Source organism: Babylonia areolata, chromosome 33 (genome assembly GCF_041734735.1).
Source record: "Babylonia areolata isolate BAREFJ2019XMU chromosome 33, ASM4173473v1, whole genome shotgun sequence".
Taxonomy (NCBI): domain Eukaryota; kingdom Metazoa; phylum Mollusca; class Gastropoda; order Neogastropoda; family Buccinidae; genus Babylonia; species Babylonia areolata.
The window spans coordinates 12,969,648-12,995,068 of record NC_134908.1 but is presented as its reverse complement, the minus strand read 5'-3'; the positions used below and the strand labels follow the sequence as shown (position 1 = coordinate 12,995,068).

The 25,421-nt window shown below is 31.0% G+C and overlaps 1 protein-coding gene across 1 annotated transcript in view; it reads right to left on the bottom strand.

Annotated features, from left to right (window-relative positions):
- The window catches only part of LOC143277248 (glutathione S-transferase A-like), a 58,784-nt gene extending 48,013 nt beyond the window's left edge, over nt 1-10,771 (bottom strand). Inside the window, exon 1 of the mRNA XM_076582029.1 lies at nt 10,515-10,771. Within this exon, the coding sequence (XP_076438144.1) occupies nt 10,515-10,679 (165 nt within the window). The 5' untranslated portion in view covers nt 10,680-10,771. The remainder of the gene's footprint in view (nt 1-10,514) is intronic.
- Nucleotides 10,772-25,421: the final 14,650 nt, after the last annotated feature.

Here is a 25,421-nt window from a genome sequence, read left to right as displayed (position 1 = left end):
GTTGTCTTTGGGTTTTCTTGTTTTTTTAAATTTTTTTGTGGTGTGGGGTGTGTGTGGGGGTGTGGTGTGTGTGTGGGTGGTTGTGTTATTTTTATTATTTTTATTTTATTTAAAGGGGAAGAAAAAAAAATCAGAAAATTTATTGATTTATTGAATTTTTTTAATGGGTACAATAAAAAGGCCCTTTCTACTTTCTGGCCAAATTTAACGGGCAAAAAAAACATTTAAAATAAAAATAATAAATAATGATGATGATGATGATGTTGGTGATGATCATGATGATTGATGATGATTTTTCTTCTTCTTCTTCATCTTTAGTATTATTATTATTATTATTGTAATTTTTTATTTTATTATTATTATTATTATTATTATTTAATTTCATTGTATTCAATTTCATTTTGATATTATGATTGGATTATGATCATGATGATGATGATGATGATGTTGATGATTATTATTATTATTATCATTAATCTTATTATTTAATTTCATTATACTTAATTTTATTATTATTATTATTATTTAATTTTATTATATTTAATTTCATTATGATTATGATTGTGATAATGATGATGATGATACTATTATTATTATTGTTATTATTATTATTATTATTATCATTATTATTTTTATATAATTTTGCTTATATTTATTTTATGATTATGATTATTATTATTATTATTTAATTTTATTATATTCTAATTATATTATTATTAGATTTTGATTATTTTTGGGATTCGTTTTTTATTATTTTTTTTTAATTAAAAATATTTAAAAATAAAAGAAAAAATAAGATTAATTTAAAAATAAATAAAAAAATAAAAATCATAACCCTTTAAAATAAAAATTTTAAAAATAAAAAATTAAATTTAAAAATAATAATTAAAAAAAAAAAAAATTAACATTTTTAAAAAAATGTAATAAAAAATTAAAATAATTAATCATAATCATAATCAAAATAATAATCATAAACATAATAAAATTAACAATTTAAAAAATTAATTAAAAAATTTAAAAAAATTAAAAAAATAATAATAAAAAATCTTTAAAAATGATAATAATAATAATAATAATAAAAAATTAAATAAACGAAATTATGTAATGTTTAATTTAAAAATAATAATAAAAATAAAAATTTAAAAATAATAAAAAAATTAAAACCCTTTCCCTAACCCCAACCCAACCCTAAAAATAATAATAATTAAAAATTAAAATATAATAATAATAATAATAATAACCTAACCTCTAACAAATAATAATAACAATAATAAAATAATAATAATAATAATAATAATAATAATAATAAAAAGGTGATGCCTAATGATGTCAATAATACAGACCAATCTCCATGGTTTTGTCTTCTGTCTCAAATTTTCTAGAACGTCATGTACACCTTTATCTTACATCCTTTATTGAAAAATATCAGCTTCACATACCAATCAATCAGGATTTAGACAGCACGATTCTTGTGAGCGCTTTATGTAGAATAACTGATGCATGTATCAATGACAGCAAGGTGATTGGAGTGATATTCCTTGATTTTACAAAAGCGTTTGACTTAATCAATAACGAAATATTGCTTCAAAACATTGAAATGTTATGGTATTAACGATTGGTTTCTCAGGTCTTACCAAGATAACCCGTATTCAGTCTGTCTGGTCACATGGCTTTATTTCTTCCAAAAGGCATGTTCCAAGAGGAGTACCACAGGGGTCAATTCTAGGCCCTCTCTTATTTTCCTATTTTATATCAATGATCTACCTTTATCAATTCAACATGCAATCTGTGATTTATTTGTGATTATACAATATCGGGTGACAATGTTGACTAATTAGTTATCATCTGAATGCCAACATGAAATCTGTTGAAAACTGGTTTGATGCTAATGATATGGTCGAATGCATGTTAATTTGTTCTCGTCAGAAAAGACAGAACATAAAAGAAGCACAACTTAACATAATATAAAGACAATACTATTAAACAAGTTACTAAGCCATATGCTATTTTAGGCATTACTATTGATCAAAATCTTTCGTGGTGTCGTGTCTATACCTAGATAGTAATACAAGGGAAATAACTACTATAAAGAGTCAAAGGTCACAGGAAGCGTGACGTGATATCTGGATCAAGATGGTGGATTAAACCGGTGTAGAAATATTACCAAGTGTCTGTGCAATTTGAATGGTAGCACATGATAACAACACCAACCATCCACGCATACATACACACAAGATACAGATAAGACACGTGGCAGGAACATATTCATTGCCTCATTAAAACAAGTATCATCTATGTATTCCCAATTGTTCCAATCAAACATTTCTTGATAATCATTATCTAGAAGTGTGTATTACTTTGCCTATATCCAGTTCTCCCTCAGCTATTGCTCGATTATTTCGGGGTAAATGTCCTCCTTTCTACATTAAAGCCACTTTGCTCTTTACAAAAACGTGCCATTAAGATAATTAACCATGTAAATACCACCGGTGGATCTGTGCACAATATGTACAAAGAACTTCAAATATTACCTGTTCATCTACTTATTAGATATAACATGATGCTTAAATATTGTTCATAACGCATGCCCACAATATTTTAAATTATTACTTTGTTTCCAGTTCCAACGTAAATCAGACAGAGCTATTGTCCCAAAGCCTAAAATTGATTTATTTAAGATGAGTCTCATTTAAAGGAAACATAGAATGGAACATGGTTTCCCCCAAAAACCCTGTGTCAAATTTTTGCCCAAAACCCCTTTTTTAAAACAAAAATAAAAATTTTTTTTTCCCCTCATTTTTTATTTAAACCCACTTGTCTTTTGCAAAAGATTGTTTTTATTTTTCCCCTAGCTGCATGCCCCTGCCATTTATGAAAAGAAAAATTGAAAAGTTGTTTATAGTGAACCGTAAGTGCGTTTTTGTGTGTTTTTGGGGTTTGATGTGTGGGCGTGGGGTGTACTTTTTTTTATTTTTTTTGCTTGTTTTTTTATTGGGGTGTTTTGTGTGTGTGTGTGTGTGTGTATAGGTAATAATATATAATAATTTTTATCCGTAGGTTGGGCCCCCCCTGTTGGGGGATTTCCGCTCAGGGGGAGGTGGTAGGGGGGCCCCTTTAAGGAAGCTTTGGGGGCCCCAGAAAGGGGTGCCCTTTTGGGAATTTTTCCTGGTGCTGAATTTAATTTTAAAAACAGCCCCTTTTAGGCCCTTGGGGACTTTCCTTTTTAACCCTTTCCCTCAAAAACCCCCTTTCTTTGTGGCTGGCCCCAAAGGCCCCCGTTGAAAGGGCGCATGGGGTTTTGTGGAATGAAAGATCTGGTCTTCCCCAGAGGGGGTTTTCCCTCACCGGGGTTTCCCTTTTTCCAGGTTTCTGGCTAAGGGAAACCCCGGCCCCGAGGTTTCCCCCCCCCGAGGGTCCGGGGCCTTTGTCCAAAATTCTTGCCCAAGATGTGGGATAGGCCCTCTCTGCCCCCTTTGGTTTTCTCAAAAAAAATTTTTGGGATAGGGCTTTGCCCTTTGGCGTTCTTATCAGGGGGCCCCCCCCCCGGGGAACCCCCCCTCAATGGAAATTTCAAGAAAGAATGCTGCAGGCACCAAATTTTCCCCCTTTGGGGTTTTCCAAATCAACGTTAAAAGCCCCTCTATGCCAAAAGGGATATCAGCCGTTTCTCCCGAGACACGAAGTGGGGCCATTGGCCTCCCCCTTTGGGTGGGTTTCCCGCATCAATGCCAAAAGGGAGCATGTCTTTGGGGGCCCGCCTTTTTTTGGGGGTCTTTAGAATCCCCCTTTATCAACTTCTTTCCTCAGGAAATTTTCTGTTTTGACCAAAGGGGTACCGGGGTTTCCAAAGGGGGTTTCCTTGTCGCGGCCCAAAAACTGCCCTTTCGTTACAAGGGCTCCCCCTACGAACCGTAGGCGTTGCCCCCCCATTTTTCTTTTTTAAAATTTTGCATCAAATTTGACATGGTAAAAGGGATATGACACCCAAAAAGGGGGGGTTTTTTATTTAAATCAAAGTTTGGTTTTACCTAAACTTCCCTGGTTTAAAATCGAATGCCTGCCCGTTTTTGCCCCGCGTCTCCGCCGGGTTTCCCTGGGGCATTTTCTTCGAGGGCCCCAGGGAAAGATTCAGCGCTTATAGCTTTTAAAAGGGTTTTGGGTTGGCTGACAGCGGGCGGGCCCCTCTTTTTTAGTTAGCCGCGTGAAAATTTTGGCCCGCAGAGCAAAACCAATTTGGCTGGTTTTTCATCAGTTTGACTTTGGGTTAAATATATGTAAAAACCAAAATGGAGTATAATACAAATCTCCTCCTTGGGTTTTTGAAAAAAATTGCAAATTTAAACTGAACGCTGGGCCCGTTTAAGAGTGATTTCTGGGGGAGTGTCCCCAAAAAAGTTGACTTTTTTAATTTGAAAAAAGCAACTCCATGGTAACGTTTGTAATTCCCGCCTGAGAAAATTCTGGGGAACGAAAGAAACTTTTAGGGAAAATTTTAAAAATAATGGGAAATTTTCCAAAAATCTTATAGAGGGTAAAACTTCTTCTTTTTTTTCCCACACACTTTTTTCAAGTAAAAAAACACACACAAAACCCCCACACACACACACACCACACCCCAAAACCACCCCCCCCACACCAAACCCCCCCACCAAAATTTTGGGCCCCCCCCCCCGAACATTCACAAAACCCCATGAACACACACACACACAAACCCCCCACAACCCCCACCACACCAAAAATACTAACACACACATTACACCCCTTTTCAACAAAACCGTCTGAACACACACCCCCCAAAACCCCCCACACTGTACCACACCCCAAAACCCAAAAAAATGATTGAATCTCCCCCCAAACAGTATGAAAACCAACACCCCACAACACACACACACACACACCACACACACACCACTGAAAACTCACCACAAAACACTACTGAACACATGCACCACACACTACTGAGCACTCACACAAATCTACTGAACCCACACACACACACACACACACACACACACCACACACACACACAGAGTCATTCCTACATTTACTCCTTCATCCACCTGCTCACTGTGTAGACACTGAGAGCACATAAATAACAATAGACCAAAAAATACATGAATATGTAAAATCAATTATTTGAGTTCTGCAATTTTGACAGTTCACTGATCCTTAAGTAATGTGCTGGGATAACCAACAAATCAACTGAAACAATATTGATTGCAACCATAACTAATTTTTTTTTTTTTTTTTTTTTTTAACTGGAGTGCTATTTACCAATATTGATTACAAATGTTGGTTGCAACCTTAAATGAATGTCTGTAAAACAGAATACAAATATCATGCTGACTGCAGCTAAGTGTGACTATTTCCCCATGAAATGACAAATATAGCATGAAATTATGATCAAATATTGGTGAAACTACTGATTTTAGACAGCATGTTAACTTTCTTATCAATCATAATTATGATTTACTTTGATATTATTCTAACAATAACTTTTTTTATCTATATTAGTTAATGTGCATGGCAGACCAGATATTACAATATTACAATATATCCCCTACAGCCAATCAGCTTGTTTGTAACAGGCATACAGCATATGTTAAGCTGAGTAAAACAAGTGTGAGATATTTACATGTGGTAAACTGACTGCAGGTTAGTGTGATTTCAATTTATTTTCCCCAAGTGAAACAAATACTGAATGCAGCATTATTTATTATGTGGAGCTATTTTCTCAATACTATTTACAAATGTTGGCAGCAACCTAAATAAAATGTTTGTAAGCGGACAGAATACAATATTATGGATTTATGCTGACTGTAGCTAGTGTGACTATTTTCTCATACAAATAACAAATATTAACAGTATGATTAGTGTTTGGTAAACAACTGATTTCAGATAGCATTTTAACTTCACTTCCTGTCATAGTTCTAATTTGATTGTCTTTTTTACATAGCTTTCATCCCCCCCCCAATAGGTCTGGGGTGCAAACAAAGGCCCCTTTCCACCTGTATCACTTTTAAGCCCCCCACCTTCACCTGAAATAAACATTAAGGGAGTTTTTTTTTACCCGTGTCTGCCAAATGAATTGTCCAATTTTGTATATCGTTTGTTGTTTTTTTAAAAACTGTTTGTAACTTTTCAAAATGTTTTTAGTATCCCGTGGGTTTTTTATTTTTTTCAGTTTAGTTGTAACCTTGTGTTACTTCATAATTGGAGAAACTGTTAGTTCAACACAAATATATGCTTACATAATTGATTTCTCCTTCAAGGTCTGAATACAGTTTAATTTTCTTTTCTTCCTTTTCAAATCATAGTTTGGAACTCAAAAATGTTAGAATCTGATTGCATCTGCAGTTTATTGGTATGAAGCTGTGCCACTGATGTGGAGAAGAAGAAAACTGTCACAATTGCATGTACAGGATTCTCACACATCAACACTAATGTAAATGAAAGATACAACAATCTGAAATTGTAAGGATGACTGGATTTCCAAATATCTTTTAGAGCAATACACACTTTCTACTTTATTTTCACCCACCATTATGTGCAAAGCACACACACACACACACACAACACACACCCACACACACACACACACAACCACACCACACCACACCCAAAAATACTACTGACACTCACACAAACACTACTGAAAACAGACACACACCACACTACTGAACACACACACACACACCACACACCACACACACACACCACACCACCACACACACACAAAAATACTACTGAACACTCACAGTCACACAAACACTACTGAACACACACACACACCACACACACACACAAACACTACCCACTCACACAAACACTACTGCACGCCACGCACACACACCACACACACCACAACACACACACACACACACACACACCACCACATCACACACAAAAGCACTATGAACATTCACACAAACACTACTGAACGTACACTACTGAACACACACTACTAAACACTCACACACACACTACTGAAAACACACCACACACACACACACACAGAGTCATCTCTTCATGTTCTCCTTCATCCACATGCTCACAGAAAACAAATATCATGGGATTAATAGCATGGACTTGCAGCTAAGTGACTATTTTCTCATCCAAATAACAATATTAACAGTATGATTGGTGTTTGGAAAGCAACTGATTTCAGATAGCCCTTTTAAATTCCCAATATAAAAGAAAGAAAGCAAAAAACCCGGTTTGGTTCCAAAGTAAAAATTCCCTTTTTTAAAAAATTATTAAAATTTTTTTTTTATAGGATATTACTTTGGGGATCTGATTGTAAACCCCCCCAAAACCTAGAGGGGCACCCCACAACCACCCCCACTTAAAATATATATATTTATTTTTATAACACTCACACATTTTTCCTTCCCACTCTCCAGTTCCCCAAAAAATCAGTCCCCAACCTCTTGTGTTCTTTTCTGGGGTTCCCCTCTGGGCTCTGCTGTCTGTCGGGTTTTTGTCTGTTCTATGGGGTGTGTGTGTGTGTGTGGGGGTGTGTGTGTGTGTGTGTGTGTGTGTGTGTGGGGGTTTAAATTAGTTTTTTTATTTTTGTTTGCACAAATGGCTGTGTCGGGTCACGAAGACAGGGAAAAAAACTGTAGCCAAAGTGTCTTTGATACCTGGAATGTTTTTTGTTTTTTTTAGTGTGACAGGAAAAGAATCTTAAACTAAATAAAGGAGTTTAAAAAAGAATGATGAAATAAATGAACAGTCAGTCAAGAGTATAAATTGTTATAGTTCATCTTGTCATGTCAAATATTTAGAATGAATGATTAAGTACAAGTAAATTAAGAAGTAAACGCATGAATCATTAAACAAATTAAGGACAGGACAGACAGTTGGACAGACAGACCTGTATAATGAATAGTACAATAATAGATAAACAAATACAATTCAGAATATATTCACTGAAGGAAAGGGTCAGCTGAAAATGGATGGCAAAGAAGCAAAATAGTGATAACAATTAAAACAGGTCAACAATTTAGTAGTAAACGAATAAAAATGAATAATGAATAATGCAGTTTCATGTTAATAAATAAAATGTTGATGGCTTGTACAATGAAGTGAATAAAATGAAATCTGCGAATAATATAAATGAATATATAAGTATGAATTATGATAAATTTATCCAGTTATCTAATTGCATGAATGAATAGACAAGCAAAATGGCATGCTAAACCAACACAGATTTTTTATTTCATTACCATTGTTTGAGACAGTAACAGACGAGAGATCATTTGATTGATGTAACAATTAATATAGAGACTGGTTGAGTGACGTGATCGATCAAATGATTGATTTTGCAATGAATATCAATATCATGCATGAAAAGTGACTGATCGAATAACTTGAATAAACAATATACAGGACCCAGGGTGGTAGGCGATGATATAAATACATGGAAATGTGGTGATGTGTTTGAAACGTCAAAGAAAATAAAGAAACAAACAGTATAAAACACAAAAACATGTTGTATCTAAATGTTGCCCACCCATTTCAAATGTAAAAAAAACAACAACAAAAAATAACAACACCATCATCAAAAACAACAACAAAAAACGAAGTTTTTGTTTTCTTCCTTGGAAAAAGTGGGGGGTAATTTTCATGGCAACAGTCAACCATAATTTCCTCTTCAGCATCAACAATAAAAAAAATATTATCGTCAGGGCGACACTGACAGCACGTGACTTTCCAAATATGGAGCGTGATGCGTGATGCCTGGGGAGATTTGTCGCGCGTGTGCGAGCGACACGCCTCGCTACACGTTTCAGGCGTCGGCGCGACAATGTAGCGAGGCATCAAAAATGATGCGCGGCTGTCGCTGACGCCCCGTGGGCGACGGGAGGAACGCCATCTCATCGTTCGTTCCCTACTTGTTTTTTTTGTGGGCTTTTCCAAATACAACAGACTGAGCAACGCACTATATGCCACGTTCTTGGCATCAGAGATCTTTTCCCATCCCTCTTGCGGCAATCAGTGGCAGCCTCTGTGCGTGTGTGTATGTGTGTGTTTGTGTGCATGTGTGGGTCTGTATTTTTGAGTGCGTTTGTGCATGCGCGAGAGTGTAAGTGTACACAAGTGTCAGTAGAGTTCTGTGCACGTGTGTGTGTGTGTGTGTGTGTGTGTGAGGGGATGTGGGGGTGCGGAGGGAGGTGGGGTACAGGATGAGGTATGTGAGTGTATGCATGCCTACACTGTGGGAGCAACAGGATATTGGAACGTATAATATATATATATATATCTTTGTACATATGTGTGTGGAGATATGGGCATATGTGTGTGCGCTTGTACAAGTAAGTGTTCATCTGTCTGTGTGTGTGTGTGTGTGTGTGTGTGTGTGTATGTGTGTGTGTGTGTATGTGTGTGTGCCGTGGAAGCTGTGATACATAGACTAGAAATGAGTGTGTGGAGGAGGGGGGTAGAGGAGGTGCAGGGTAATGTGTGTGGTGTGTGTGTGTGTGTGTGTGTTGGAGCTCATGTACGTTTATATGTATTTGACTGTGCTTTCATATCTGTGAAACTGCGTGTTCGGTGCATATCTGTTATGCATGTGTGGGTGTATATGTGAATGTGTGTCTTAATGTTTTACATCTATTTGCTTCTTTTTTTTTGTTTTTTTTTTGACATTATAGTTATTATTTATTATTTATTTGTGTAAGCGGAGGAAGGTGGCAGAATGGTTAAGACGCTCAGCTGCCAATACAGAGAGTCCGTGAGGGTGTGGGTTCGAATCCCGCTCTCGCCCTTTCTCCTAAGTTTGACTGGAAAATCAAACTGAGCGTCTAGTCTTTCGGATGAGACGATAAACCGAGGTCCCGTGTGCAGCACGCACTTGGCGCACTGAAAAAGAACCCATGGCAACGAGAGTGTTGTCCTCTGGCGAAATTACGTAAAATGAAATCCACTTTCATAGGTACACAAATATGTAAGCATGCACTCAAGGCCTGACTAAGCGCGTTGGGTTATGCTGCTGGTCAGGCATCTGCTCAACAGATGTGGTGTAGCGTGTATGGATTTGTCCGAACGCAGTGACGCCTCCTTGAGAAAGTGAAACTGAAACTGAAACTTTGTGTAAGCTTATCTATCATTGATTCACCTTTTTTTTTTTTTTCCCCTCAAGGCCTGACTAAGCGCATTGGGTTACGCTGCTGGTCAGGCATCTGCTTGGCAGATGTGGTGTAGCGTATATGGATTTGTCCGAACGCAGTGACGCCTCCTTGAGCTACTGAAACTGAAACTGAAACTTTTTTGTGGGTTTTTTTTTTTCTCTTTTTTTCCACCACATTATGTTTTGTCGTATGCTATGTTAAGACTTGTTTAGTTTGTTTCCTTTCTCCCATTTTCCTATTGCATGCTGTTGATTTTACTTTGTACCATGCAGTGAAGGCAAAAACAGCAACAGAACTTTTCAGAAAAAAAAGGGGACTGAGGGTGTGAGAAGAAAAATCTTGTCGGACTGCTCGGCCGCAACCGACATCAGCGCAACATACCTGGCCTCGCGGATTCAGCTTCATAACATCTTCTCCTTTGTGCTCCTTCTCGCTGAAACTGATCAGCTTCTGCCCGTACGTCAGTCCTTTTTCTTCCAGCACAATCAATGGCTTCCAGCATGGAGGGCTACCAGAACCCCAGAAGAGAAATATGTTCGACGCCATGCTTGCTATGCAAAGTAATCAAGGTTGCCTGCCGAACGAACACGCACGCGTGGTTGGCTGGTTTTCTCTTATCCGGAACCTGTGCGTGCGTTCGCAATCTTGTCCCAGTTGACCCTGACCTTTTTCGGAGTGGAGTGGACGGCTGTCGAAGTTGGATGTACCTTTCGTAGTCGAATAAGTTCCTTGTGATATTACAGATTTCGCATTCATTATTTGATAGTATCTATTGTACTGTTTGCTTGTGATTGGGGTTTTACTGATAGTGCATGCTGAGTATTTTATTTCTGTGTTTTCAAGTCTAGCATGGATGAAATGATCTTCCCTGATCTTTTGCATGGTGTAGGCCTACACATACATAATGGGGTTCAGGCACAAGCAAGCCTGCCCACGAAAGGTTAGGAAAACCTCTACCCCGGCTCACCATACTCAGCTAGGCTCGAATCCAGATCCTCAGATTGAAAATCCAATGCTTGACTCCATGTCGGGTTTGTTGTTGTTGTTTTTGTTTTGTTTTGTTTTTTTTGTTGCTGTTTTTTTCTGCATGACTGACAAAGATTTCGTCTTTTCCTTTCCATCCGCCCTGCCCCACTAGTATGTAAATATAATCTCAGTGGCCCCACCTCCATCCCCTTTCAACCGTGACCCCCTGATTTCACGGCCATCCAGTATTGAAACCATATCCGGTCAAATTCCACACTAAGGCGTACTGTAACAATGATGTGTACACGTACATTAATCACTGGCTGCTCGTTAAGGCATGCAATGAGTATGTGCAGAATTGATTAAGCTTTCAAATTAATTCCCTTCCATACCCATTCATTGTTATCTGTTCTGACTGACCTCTGTCGGGATCGATCAATCGAGGCTTCAGGGTAGCTGGCCCGCCGCGACTGACCAACAAAATTTGACGACATGTCTTTGGAAGCATGTTCCATTCTATGTTTCCTTTAAATGAGACTCATCTTAAATAAATCAATTTTAGGCTTTGGGACAATAGCTCTGTCTGATTTACGTTGGAACTGGAAACAAAGTAATAATTTAAAATATTGTGGGCATGCGTTATGAACAATTTTAAGCATCATGTTATATCTAATAAGTAGATGAACAGGTAATATTTGAAGTTCTTTGTACATATTGTGCACAGATCCACCGGTGGTATTTACATGGTTAATTATCTTAATGGCACGTTTTTGTAAAGAGCAAAGTGGCTTTAATGTAGAAGGAGGACATTTACCCCAAATAATCGAGCAATAGCTGAGGGAGACTGGATATAGGCAAAGTAATACACACGTCTAGAATGATTATCAAGAAATGTTTGATTGGAACAATTAGAATACACTAGATGATACTTGTTTTATGAGGCAATGAATATGTTCCTACCACGAAAGATTTTGATCAATAGTAATGCCTAAAATAGCATATGCTTAGTAACTTGTTTAATAGTATTGTCTTTATATTTGTTAAGTTGTGCTTCTTTTATGTTCTGTCATTTCTGACGAGAACAAATTAACATGCATTCGACCATATCATTAGCATCAAACCAGTTTTCAACAGATTTCATGTTGGCATTCAGATGATAACTAATTATGTCAACATTGTCACCAGCATATTGTATAATCACAAATAAATCACAGATTGCATGTTGAATTGATAAAGGTAGATCATTGATATAAAATAGGAAAATAAGAGAGGGCCTAGAATTGACCCCTGTGGTACTCCTCTTGGAACATGCCTTTTGGAAGAAATAAAGCCATGTGAACAGACAGACTGAATACGGTTTCTTGGTAAGACCTGAGAAACAATCGTTAATTACCATAACATTTCAATTTTTTGAAGCAATATTTCGTTATTGATTAAGTCAAACGCTTTTGTAAAATCAAGGAATATCACTCCAATCACCTTGCTGTCATTGATACATGCATCAGTTATTCTACATAAAGCGCTCACAAGAATCGTGCTGTCTAAATCCTGATTGATTGGTATGTGGAAGCTGATATTTTTCAATAAAGGATGTAAGATAAAGGTGTACATGACGTTCTAGAAAATTTGAGACAGAAGACAACAATGAGATTGGTCTGTAATTATTGACATCATTAGCATCACCTTTTTATTATTATTATTATATTATTTTATTATTGTTATTATTATTTGTTAGGGTTAGGTATTATTATTATTATTATTTTATTATTATTATTATTATTATTTTATTATTATTATTATTATTTGTTAGGGTTAGGTTAGGGTTAGGGTAAGGTTATATTATTTTATTATATTTAATTTTATTATATATTATTATTATTATTATCATTACATAATTTCGTTATATTTAATTCTTATTATTATTATTCTTATTATTATTATCATTATTATGATTATTATATTATTATTATTTAATTAATTTTATTATATTAATTATATTATTATTATTGTTAATATTATTATGATTATTATTATTATTTTGATTATGATTATGATTATTATTATTTAATTTTATTATATTATTTATAATATTATGTTAATTTTATTATCATTATTATTATTATTATTTAATTTTATTATATTTAATTTATGATTATGATTTTTATTTTTTATTTTTTATTTTATTATTATTATCATTATTATTATCATTATTATTATTATGTTATTAGTAATAATAATAATCGTAATCACAATAATAATCATAATCATAATAATAATATAATTAAATATAATAAAATTAAATAATAATAATAATAATCATAATCATAAAATTAAATATAACAAAATTATATAATAATAATAATAATAATAATGATAATAATAATAATAATAACAATAATAATAATAATCATCATCATCATTATCACAATCATAATCATAATGAAATTAAATATAATAAAATTAAATAATAATAATAATAATAATAAAATTAAGTATAATGAAATTAAATAATAAGATTAATGATAATAATCATCATCATCATCATCATCATCATCATCATGATCATAATCAATCATAATAATCAAAATGAAATTGAATACAATGAAATTAAATATAATAATAATAATAATAATATAATAATAAAATTAAAAATAACAATAATAATAATAATAATACTAAGAAGAAGAAGGAAGAAGAAGAAGAAAGAAAAATCATCATCATCATCATGATCATCACCATCATCATCATCATCATCATTATTTATTTATTTATTTTTTATGTTTTTTTGTCGTTCAGTGGGCAGAAATGTAGAAAGGCCTTTATTGTACCTATTAAAGATTCAATCAATCAATCAATCTTCTGATTCTTTTTCTTCTTCTTAATAATAATAATAATAATAATGACACACACACACACACACACACACACACACACAATTATAAAACAAGCAAACAAAGACATACGTACATTCACGCCCACACACTCAAACACACAAACACACACACGCACTTACTGTTCACATATACACATACATTCAATTTTTCATTCATCATGGCATGGCATGGCAGCTAGTGAACTGAGTACAAGCAATCATTTGCAAAAGACAGAGTAGGTTAATCAAATGTATGGAATAGAAATATTTTTATGTTAGTTTTAAAGAGAGGTGTGGCTAGAATTTGACGACATGTCTTTGGAAGCATGTTCCATTCTATGTTTCCTTTAAATGAGACTCATCTTAAATAAATCAATTTTAGGCTTTGGGACAATAGCTCTGTCTGATTTACGTTGGAACTGGAAACAAAGTAATAATTAAAATATTGTGGGCATGCGTTATGAACAATTTTAAGCATCATGTTATATCTAATAAGTAGATGAACAGGTAATATTTGAAGTTCTTTGTACATATTGTGCACAGATCCACCGGTGGTATTTACATGTTAATGATCTTAATGGCACGTTTTTGTAAAGAGCAAAGTGGCTTTAATGTAGAAGGAGGACATTTACCCCAAATAATCGAGCAATAGCTGAGGGAGACTGGATATAGGCAAAGTAATACACACGTCTAGAATGATTATCAAGAAATGTTTGATTGGAACAATTGGAATACACTAGATGATACTTGTTTTATGAGGCAATGAATATGTTCCTGCCACGTGTCTTATCTGTATCTTGTGTGTATGTATGCGTGGATGGTTTGGTGTTGTTATCATGTGCTACCATTCAAATTGCACAGACACTTGGTAATATTTACACCGGTTTAATCCACCATCTTGATCCAGATATCACGTCACGCTTCCTGTGACCTTTGACTCTTTATAGTAGTTATTTCCCTTGTATTACTATCTAGGTATAGACACGACATCCCTCCCTTACTTTAATTTAAAATCAGTTTAAAATTACCCAACAGATCTTAAACAGAATTAGTAATTGTTTTAGGTATGAAATACTATCTTCCTATGTAAAAATACTCAACTTAATCAATTGGAAACTCTTTACATTGTGATTCACTCTCATACTGTCTGAATTTGTTTTGTGTTTCAAAAACATAAACATTAAAGAAATTAATTACAAACAAATTTATGTTCACCCATATTCATTCAAAACTTCTAACAAACTAAATACAACAATTAAGAAATGAAAGCATTGTCTCTTGAGTTTTCTATCTTAAACTCTTTCTAAATACAACAATTAAAAAATGAAAGCATTGTCTCTTGAGTTTCAATCTTAAACTCTTTCAATGTCTGTTTTTCTTACGCATTCTCACATTCGTTCAAAGTTTGTCCTTCTCTCTCCTTCTTTCTCTCCCTTTTCTTAAAATAAATCAATGTCCAACATTCAGTGGGAGTATTATCACTGTAGTAAATGAAATTAAAATAAAGCACATTGAATGAACTATCTGTTCTATTAATCCAAATACACACGCATTCATTCCCAGTCTCTCTCACTCTCAGCTTGTCACATAATCCTCAAGCTTTCTGGGTCTTGTCTTTGTGCGCTCCGATTTTCGGACTGGGGTTGTAGTACAGGTTTTGGGGGCTGATGGGGTAGGGTGTCTGGAATTGAGTGGGGCCTCTGCTTGGGGTTGGGGATGGGGTGGGTTTTCACTGTCAGCTGTTGGAAGGTCGGTGAACTGGGTTGCCTCCCGTGGACTGCTGGGCTCATCACTACTTGGGCTGTGAAACTTCTTTACATGGGATGAGTTGCGGGAGATTTTCACACCGCTTGGAGACTGGACTGTCACTTTGCTGCCTGATTTCTCGATGACTTCATATGGTTCTGGCAGGAAGGTTGTGTCCAGCTTCCCTTGTTTCTGGGTCTCTTTTCAGCAGGACGGTGTCTCCGGGCATGATGTTGCACTCAGTCGCTCCTCGTTTCTGGTCAGCATTCAACTTTGAAAGTCCTTTCCTTTCAGCGTCACGGTCTTGACTTCTTGGTCAATGTAGTCGCTGGGCAACTGGGGAATCTTTGTTCGGATTTTGCGTCCAAACAGTAATTCTCCTGGGCTCTTTCCAGTTGAAGGATGTGGAGATGCTCTGTATACTTGCAAGTATTTCAGAATTTCATCCTTCCAGTCTTTTCCCTCTGCTTGTGCGATCTTCATTCTCTTCAGAAGCGATTCATTTTGGCGTACATTTCACTGTTTGCTTGCGGCCATCTTGGTGTAACTCTGATGTGTTTGGCTCCAATGTCTTTCATGTAGTCTGCGAAGACTTCAGATTTGAACTGCGGCCCATTGTCAGAGTGTATTGTGAGCGGCATTCCATGTCTGGCGAATATTGTCTTTAACACTGCCACAGTCTTTTCAGCTGTTATAGATTTCATGATGGCAATCTCGTAGTACCCGGCTGTAGTAATCAATGACTACAAGTACTGAGTGTCCTGATGGCAGCGGTCCTAGAAGTCCATGGCTAGGTCTTCCCATGGTGCGTTTGGTAGTTTGGTGCTCTTCACTGGTTCAGGCGGGTTAGCTCGGCTTACCAGTTAGCAGCCATGGCAGGTCTTGCAGTATTTCTCGGCTTGTTTCTCCATGCCGGGCCACCAAACTTTGGTTCTTAGGTTCTGTTTTGTTCCAACTATACCCATATGTCCTTCATGGGCTAGTGTCAGAATGCGAGGTCTCAACGTTTTGGGGATCACAATGCGGGAACCTCTCAGCACTATTTTGCCGACAGTACACAGTTCATGGCTCACAGCGGCGTACAGCTTGTCACAATTGTGCCACTGTCCTGTCTCTATGCATTGTCTTACTGTGTCCAGCTCGTCGTCTTCAGCTGATGCTTTTTCAATTTCAGCCGTTGTCACAGCACATGGCGTTGCGTTGTTTGTGACGAATCTGACGTGTTCTTCAGCTTCTTCAGAAACGTTTGAGAATGGTGGAGGGGTCTGGGTAGGCAAGAGTCTGGACAATGGATCAGCAATGTTGGCTTTTCCTGGATGTACACGACTCTGAATTGGTAGGCTTGGAGTCGAAGTACCCATCTCTCGATCCGAGCACTTGGTTTCGAGCGGGGGCCAAAGATGGTCTGGAGAGGTTTGTGGTCTGTGAGAAGATCAAAGTTCAGTCCGTATATGTAGGGATGAAATTTCTCGCATCCCAGATGATTGCAAGAGCCTCTTTTTCTGTCTGCGAATATCTCTTTTCTACAGCGGTCAGACTTCGACTTGCATAGCTGATGACTCTGGCTCCTTCTTTCTGTCTCTGGACTAGAACTGCACCTAATCCAACTGGCGAAGCATCACAGATGATTTGAGTTGGCGCCTTGGGATCATAGTAGCCTAATGTCTTTGCACTACTAGGGCTTCTTTCAGTGACTTGAATGCTTCTTTCTGCTCTGGGCCAAAATGAAACTTTTCAGCTTTTCTGGTCAGCCTGCGTAGGGGCTCAGTCAATGTCGCGAAGTTTGGGATAAAACGTGCGCAGTAGTTTGCCAGCCCAAGGAAACTCCTCACTTCACTGATGTTCTGTGGCTCACGGGCGTTGATCACAGCTTCAACCTTATCCTTTGCAGGGTCAAGGCCTTTGGCAGTCAGCTTGTGTCCGAGGAACTCAATCTCGTCTTTTCTGAAATGGCACTTGTCCAGGATTCAGTGTTAAACCTGCATCTTGGAGTCTGTGGAGTGTCTGCTGCAGTCCGCTCATCATGCTGCTTTCTGTCTGGCGCATGTATGATGATGTCATCTGAGAGATTGGCCACACCAGGGATGCCTTGTAACACCTGTGCTATTTCATGTTGGTATATCTCACTTGCTGCATTGATGCCCATCACCAATCGCTTATACCTGTAAAGTCCACAGTGTGTAACGAAGGTAGTGATGTCTCGTGAGTCTGGGTGTAGCTCCAGCTGGTGGTAGCCCATCTTCAGATCCAGTTTTGTGAAGACTCTACTTTCAGCCATGTCTTGCAGTAGCTCTTCAACTGTTGGTATTGGATGGCGTTCTCTCTGAACGGCCTCATTGACACGTCGCATGTCCACACACATACGGATGTCATTGTTGGCTTTCGGCACGATCACTACCGGGCTTACCCAGGGAGTAGGCTTCTCCACGGGCTCGATGATGTCACTGTTGAGAAGTTCTTTGATCTTGGCCTCTACCTTGGTTCTGAGTCCAAATGGTGTTCGTCGTACTGGTTGTGCGACTGGCTTTATCTTGGGGTCTACAGTGAGCTCGACTTGGCATCCTTGCAGCTTTCCAAACCCTGTGAACAGTGGTTTGAACTTAGTCTTGATGTCTTCGTTCTCATCTGCTGACACGTTCTGAACATTCAGTCCGATATGAAGTACATTTAGCTCCATGCTAGTTTTTCTGCTAAGCAGCGGGTCTGCATCTTCTCTGATCACAATGAAGTCGGCTATAGCTTTGTTTTCACCAGCACACACTTCTGCTTCAAAACAACATACTGTCTTTAGTGGTGTAGTTGATGTGTAGGGGTACAGCTTTTTGGTGCATTTCTTGATTTTGTGTTCTATGTTCTTTGACTTCAGTTTTGACCACAGTTTTTCACTGATGATGTTGATGTCGCATCCGGAATCAACAATACAGTCAACAGGCACACCTCCTACTTGGATAGTGAGTTTACTGTCTCTGACGGTAGTCTCCCTTGTCATGAATACATGGACCGTCTCTTCATCGCTTTCTGATTCTGAGTTTTCTGCGTCAAGCTGATTCACTCAATTTCTGTTTCCTCTACTTTGCTGTCTACCTTCCTCTTGGTTCTTATTTTTCCGTGGTCTAGCATCTCGATGATCTGTCCTTTCTCTCTTAGATCTAGAACGGCACATTTTTTGGAAGTGATTTGCTCCACCACATTTGCGACATATTTTGCCTCTGGCAGGGCAACTTGGGTTACTGCCATAGTGATCAGTATTACCACATCTATAGCACTCACCTTTGCTTGACTTGTTTTTGTGACTGTTCGTTTTACTATTAGTGTGTATTCTGGCCACTGCTCCATTTCCACCCGAATGATCTTGTTTCATCTGTCTAGCTTGTTCATCTACGGCTTCATGTGTTGCTGCAATCTTGAGAGTCTTTGCTAAATCTAGTTCATCTCCCTGTTCTAGCAGTTTGCGTCGCAATCTGTCAGATTTCACTGTTTGCACAACTTGATCTTTGATCTGGTCTTCTATATTATCGAACTCACAACCATCTGCGTTCAGTCTCAGTCTACCCACGAATTGAGCAACAGTTTCCGTGTCATTCTGGGTTAGTTTTCTGAACTGGTGTCGCTGAAATGTCTTGTTTGGTTTCACTTTGAAGTGTGTTGTCAGCGCCGTCACTGCTTCGTCATATTCTGTTGCTGTTCCTTTGTCTGGAAGATTTGCAAAAATGTCTCTCACCTCCTTGCCTGCCGTATATAGCAAGAGTGCTCTACGTTGTTGCCTCACGTTGTCTGTACTGTCCTCGTTGACAAATAAACCAACACTGTCTGCATAGGCTTCGAACTCTTCTATCCACGAAGTCCACTCGATGCTAAGAGTTTGTGCGTCACCTACCGCTTCAAACGCTTGTGGTCGACCTAGAAGGTTTATACTCGTCGCCATTGTCTTATCTGTATCTTGTGTGTATGTATGCGTGGATGATTGGTGTTGTTATCATGTGCTACCATTCAAATTGCACAGACACTTGGTAATATTTACACCGGTTTAATCCACCATCTTGATCCAGATATCACGTCACGCTTCCTGTGACCTTTGACTCTTTATAGTAGTTATTTCCCTTGTATCTAGGTATAGACACGACACCACGAAAGATTTTGATCAATAGTAATGCCTAAAATAGCATATGCTTAGTAACTTGTTTAATAGTATTGTCTTTATATTTGTTAAGTTGTGCTTCTTTTATGTTCTGTCTTTTCTGACGAGAACAAATTAACATGCATTCGACCATATCATTAGCATCAAACCAGTTTTCAACAGATTTCATGTTGGCATTCTTATTATTATTATTATTATTATTGTTATTATTTAATTTATTATATTTAATTTTATTATATTTAATTTTATTATTATTATTATTAGAGTGATAATTCTTATTATTATTATTATTATATTTGAGTGATAATTCTTTTATTATTATTATTATTATTATTATTATTATTTTAGAGTTTTAGAGTGATAATTCTATTATTATTATTATTATTATTATTATTTAATTTATTATATTTAATTTTATTATTATTATTATTATTAGAGTGATAATTCTTCTTATATTATTATTATTATTATATTAGAGTGATAATTGTATTATTATTATTATTATTATTATCATTATTTAATTTATTATATTTGATTTTATTATATTTAATTTTATTATTATTATTATTAGAGTGATAATTCTTCTTATATTATTATTATTATTATTATTATTATTATTATTATTATTTTAGAGTTTTAGAGTGATAATTCTATTATTATTATTATTATTATTATTATTATATTAGAGTGATAATTGTATTATTATTATTATTATTATTATTTAATTTATTATATTTAATTTTATTATATTTAATTTATTATTATTTTTATTAGAGTGATAATTCTTCTTATATTATTATTATTATTATCATTATTATTATTATTATTATTATTATTGTTGTTGTAATTATTATCATCTTAGAGTGATAATTGTATTATTATTATTATTATTATTATTATTATTATTATATTAGAGTGATAATTGTATTATTATTATTATTATTATTATTATTATTATTATTACATTAGAGTGATAATTCTTCTTATATTATTATTATTATTATTATTATTATTATTATTATTATTATTAATTTATTATATTTAATTTATTATATTTAATTTTATTATTATTAGAATGATAATTCTTCTTATATTATTATTATTATTATTATTATTATTATTATATTTGAGTGATAATTCTTTTATTATTATTATTATTATTAATATTATTATTATTATTATTATAATTATTATTTTAGAGTTTTAGAGTGATAATTCTATTATTATTATTATTATTATTATTATTATTATTTAATTTATTATATTTAATTTTATTATATTTAATTTTATTATTATTTTTATTATTAGAGTGATAATTCTTCTTGTATTATTATTATTATTATTGTTATTATTATTATATTAGAGTAATTATTGTATGATTATTATTATTATTATTATTATTATTTAATTTATTAGATTTAATTTTATTATATTTAACTTTATTATTATTCTTATTACAGTGATAATTCTTCTTATATTCTTCTTCTTCTTCTTCTTCTTCTTCTTCTTCTTCTTCTTCTTATTATTATTATTATTATTATTATATTTGAGTGATAATTCTTTTATTATTATTATTATTATTATTTTAATTATTATATTAGAGTGATGATTCTTATTGTTATTATTATTATTATTTAATTTATTATATTTAATTTTATTATATTTAATTTTATTATTATTATTCTTAGAGTGATAATTCTTCTTATATTATTATTATTATTTTAGAGTTTTAGAGTGATAATTGTATTATTATTATTATTATTATTATTATTTAATTTATTATATTTAATTTTATTATTATTATTATTAGAGTGATAATTCTTCTTATATTATTATTATTATTATTATTATTATTATTATTATTATATTAGAGTGATAATTGTATTATTATTATTATTATTATTATTATTATTATTATTATCATTATTTAATTTATTATATTTGATTTTATTATATTTAATTTTATTATTATTCTTATTAGAGTGATAATTCTTCTTCTTCTTCTTATTATTATTATTATTATGTGAAATCTTCTTTATTATTATTATTATTATTATTAAATTTATTATATTTAATTTTATTATTATTTTTATTATTAGAGTGATAATTCTATTATTATTATTATTATTTAATTTATTATATTTAATTTTATTATATTTAATTTTATTATTATTTTTATTATTAGAGTGATAATTCTTCTTATATTATTATTATTATTATTATTATCATTTAATTTATTATATTTAATTTTATTATATTTAATTTTATTATTATTATTATTAGAGTGATAATTCTTCTTCTTATATTATTATTATTATTATTATTATTATTATTATCATTATTTAATTATTATATTTGATTTTATTATATTTAATTTTATTATTATTATTATTAGTGTGATAATTCTTCTTCTTCTTATTATTATTATTATTAATATTATGATTATTATTATATTTGAGTGATAATTCTTTTATTGTTATTATTATTATTATTATTAGAGTGATAATTCTTTTATTATTATTATTATTATTTTAGAGTTTTAGAGTGATAATTCTATTATTATTATTATTATTATTATTATATTAGAGTGATAATTGTATTATTATTATTATTATTATTATTATTATTTTTATTATTATTTAATTTATTATATTTAATTTTATTATATTTAAATTTTTTTTTTTTTAAATTATTAGAGTCATAATTCTTCTTATATTATTATTATCATTATTATTATTATTATTATTATTATTATGATTATTATTATATTAGAGTGATAATTCTTTTTATTATTATTATTATTATTATTTTAGAGTTTTAGAGTGATAATTCTATTATTATTATTATTATTATTATTATATTAGAGTGATAATTGTATTATTATTATTATTATTATTTAATTTATTATATTTAATTTTATTATTATTTTTATTAGTGATAATTCTTCTTATATTCTTCTTCTTCTTCTTCTTCTTCTTCTTCTTCTTCTTATTATTGTTGTTGTTATTATTATCATGTTAGAGTGATAATTGTATTATTATTATTAATATTATTATTATTATTATTATTATTATTATTATTATTATTATTATATTAGAGTGATAATTGTATTATTATTATTATTATTATTATTATTATTATTATTATTATTTAATTTATTATATTTAATTTTATTATTATTATTATTAGAGTGATAATTCTTCTTATATTATTATTATTATTATTATTATTATTATAATATTTGAGTGATAATTCTTTTATTATTATTATTATTATTATTATTATTATTATTATTTTAGAGTTTTAGAGTGATAATTCTATTATTATTATAATTAAATTTATTATATTTAATTTTATTATATTTAATTTTATTATTATTTTTATTATTAGAGTGATAATTATTCTTATATTATTATTATTATTATTATTTTTTGTTATTATATTAGAGTAATTATTGTATTATTATTATTATTATTTAATTTATTATATTTAATTTATTATATTTAATTTTATTAATATTTTTATTATTAGAGTGATAATTCTTCTTATATTATTATTATTATTATTATTATTATCATTATTATTATTATATTAGAGTGATAATTGTATTATTATTATTATTATTATTATTTAATTTATTATATTTAATTTTATTATATTTAATTTTGTTATTATTTTTATTAGAGTGATAATTCTTCTTATATTATTATTAGTATCATTATTATTATTATTATTATTATATTTGAGTGATAATTCGTTTTTAAAAAATTATTATTATTATTATTATTATTATTATTATACTATTTGAGTGATAATTCTTTTATTATTATTATTATTATTATTTTAGAGTTTTAGAGTGATAATTCTATTATTACTATTATTATTATTATTATTATTATATTAGAGTGATAATTGTATTATTATTATTATGATTATTATTATGAATATTATTATTATTTTAATTTATTATATTTAATTTCATTATTATTTTTATTATTAGAGTGATTATTCTTCTTATATTAGTATTATTATTATTATTTAATTTATTATATTTAATTTCATTATATTTAATTTTATTATTATTTTTTATTATTAGAGTCATAATTCTTCTTCTTATATTATTATTATTATTATTATTATTAGAGTGATAATTGTATTATTATTATTATTATTATTATTATTATTTGATTTATTATATTTAATTTTATTATATTTAATTTTATTATTATTATTATTAGACTGATAATTCTTCTTATATTATTATTATTATTATTATTATTATTATAATAATTTATTTGAGTGATAATTCTTTTTTTTTATTATTATTATTATTATTATTATTATTTATTATTTTAGAGTTTTAGAGTGATAATTCTATTATTATTATTATTATTATTATTATTATTATCATTATTATTATTATTATTATCTAATTTATTATATTTAATTTTATTATATTTAATTTTATTATTATTTTTATTATTAGAGTGATAATTCTTCTTATATTATTATTATTATTATTATTATATTAGAGTGATTATTGTATTATTATTATTATTATTGTTATTATTATTATTATTTAATTTATTATATTTAATTTTATTATATTTAATTTTATTATTATTTTTATTACAGTGATAATTCTTCGTATGTTATTATTATTATTATTATTATTATTATATTTGAGTGATAATTCTTTTATTATTATTTTTTTATATTATTATTATTATTATTATTATTATTATTTTAATTATTATATTAGAGTGATGATTCTTATTATTATTATTATTATTTTTATTATTATATTAGAGTGATAATTGTATTCTTCTTCTTCTTCTTCTTCTTCTTCTTCTTCTTCTTATTTAATTTATTATATTTAATTTTATTATATTTAATTTTATTATTATTTTTATTAGAGTGATAATTCTTCTTATATTATTATTATTATTATTATTATTATTATATTTGAGTGATAATTCTTTTATTATTATTATTATTATTATTATTATTATTATTATATTAGAGTGATAATTGTATTATTATTATTATTATTTAATTTATTATATTTAATTTTATTATATTTAATTTCATTATTATTTTTATTATTAGAGTGATTATTCTTCTTATATTATTATTATTATTATTATTAATATTATTATTATTATTATTATATTAGAGTGATAATTGTATTATTATTATTATTATTATCATTATTATTATTATTATTGTTATTATATTTAATTTTATTATTATTTTTATTGGAGTGATAATTCTTCTTATATTATTAATATTATTATTATTATTATTATTATTATTATCTTAGAGTGATAATTCTATTATTATTATTATTATTATTTAATTTATTATATTTAATTTTATTATATTTAATTTTATTATTATTTTTATTATTAGTCATAATTCTTCTTATATTATTATTATTATTATTATTATCATTATTATAATTATTATTATTATTATTATTATTAATATTATGATTATTATTAATATTATGATTATTATTATATTTGAGTGATAATTCTTTTATTGTTATTATTATTAAAATTTT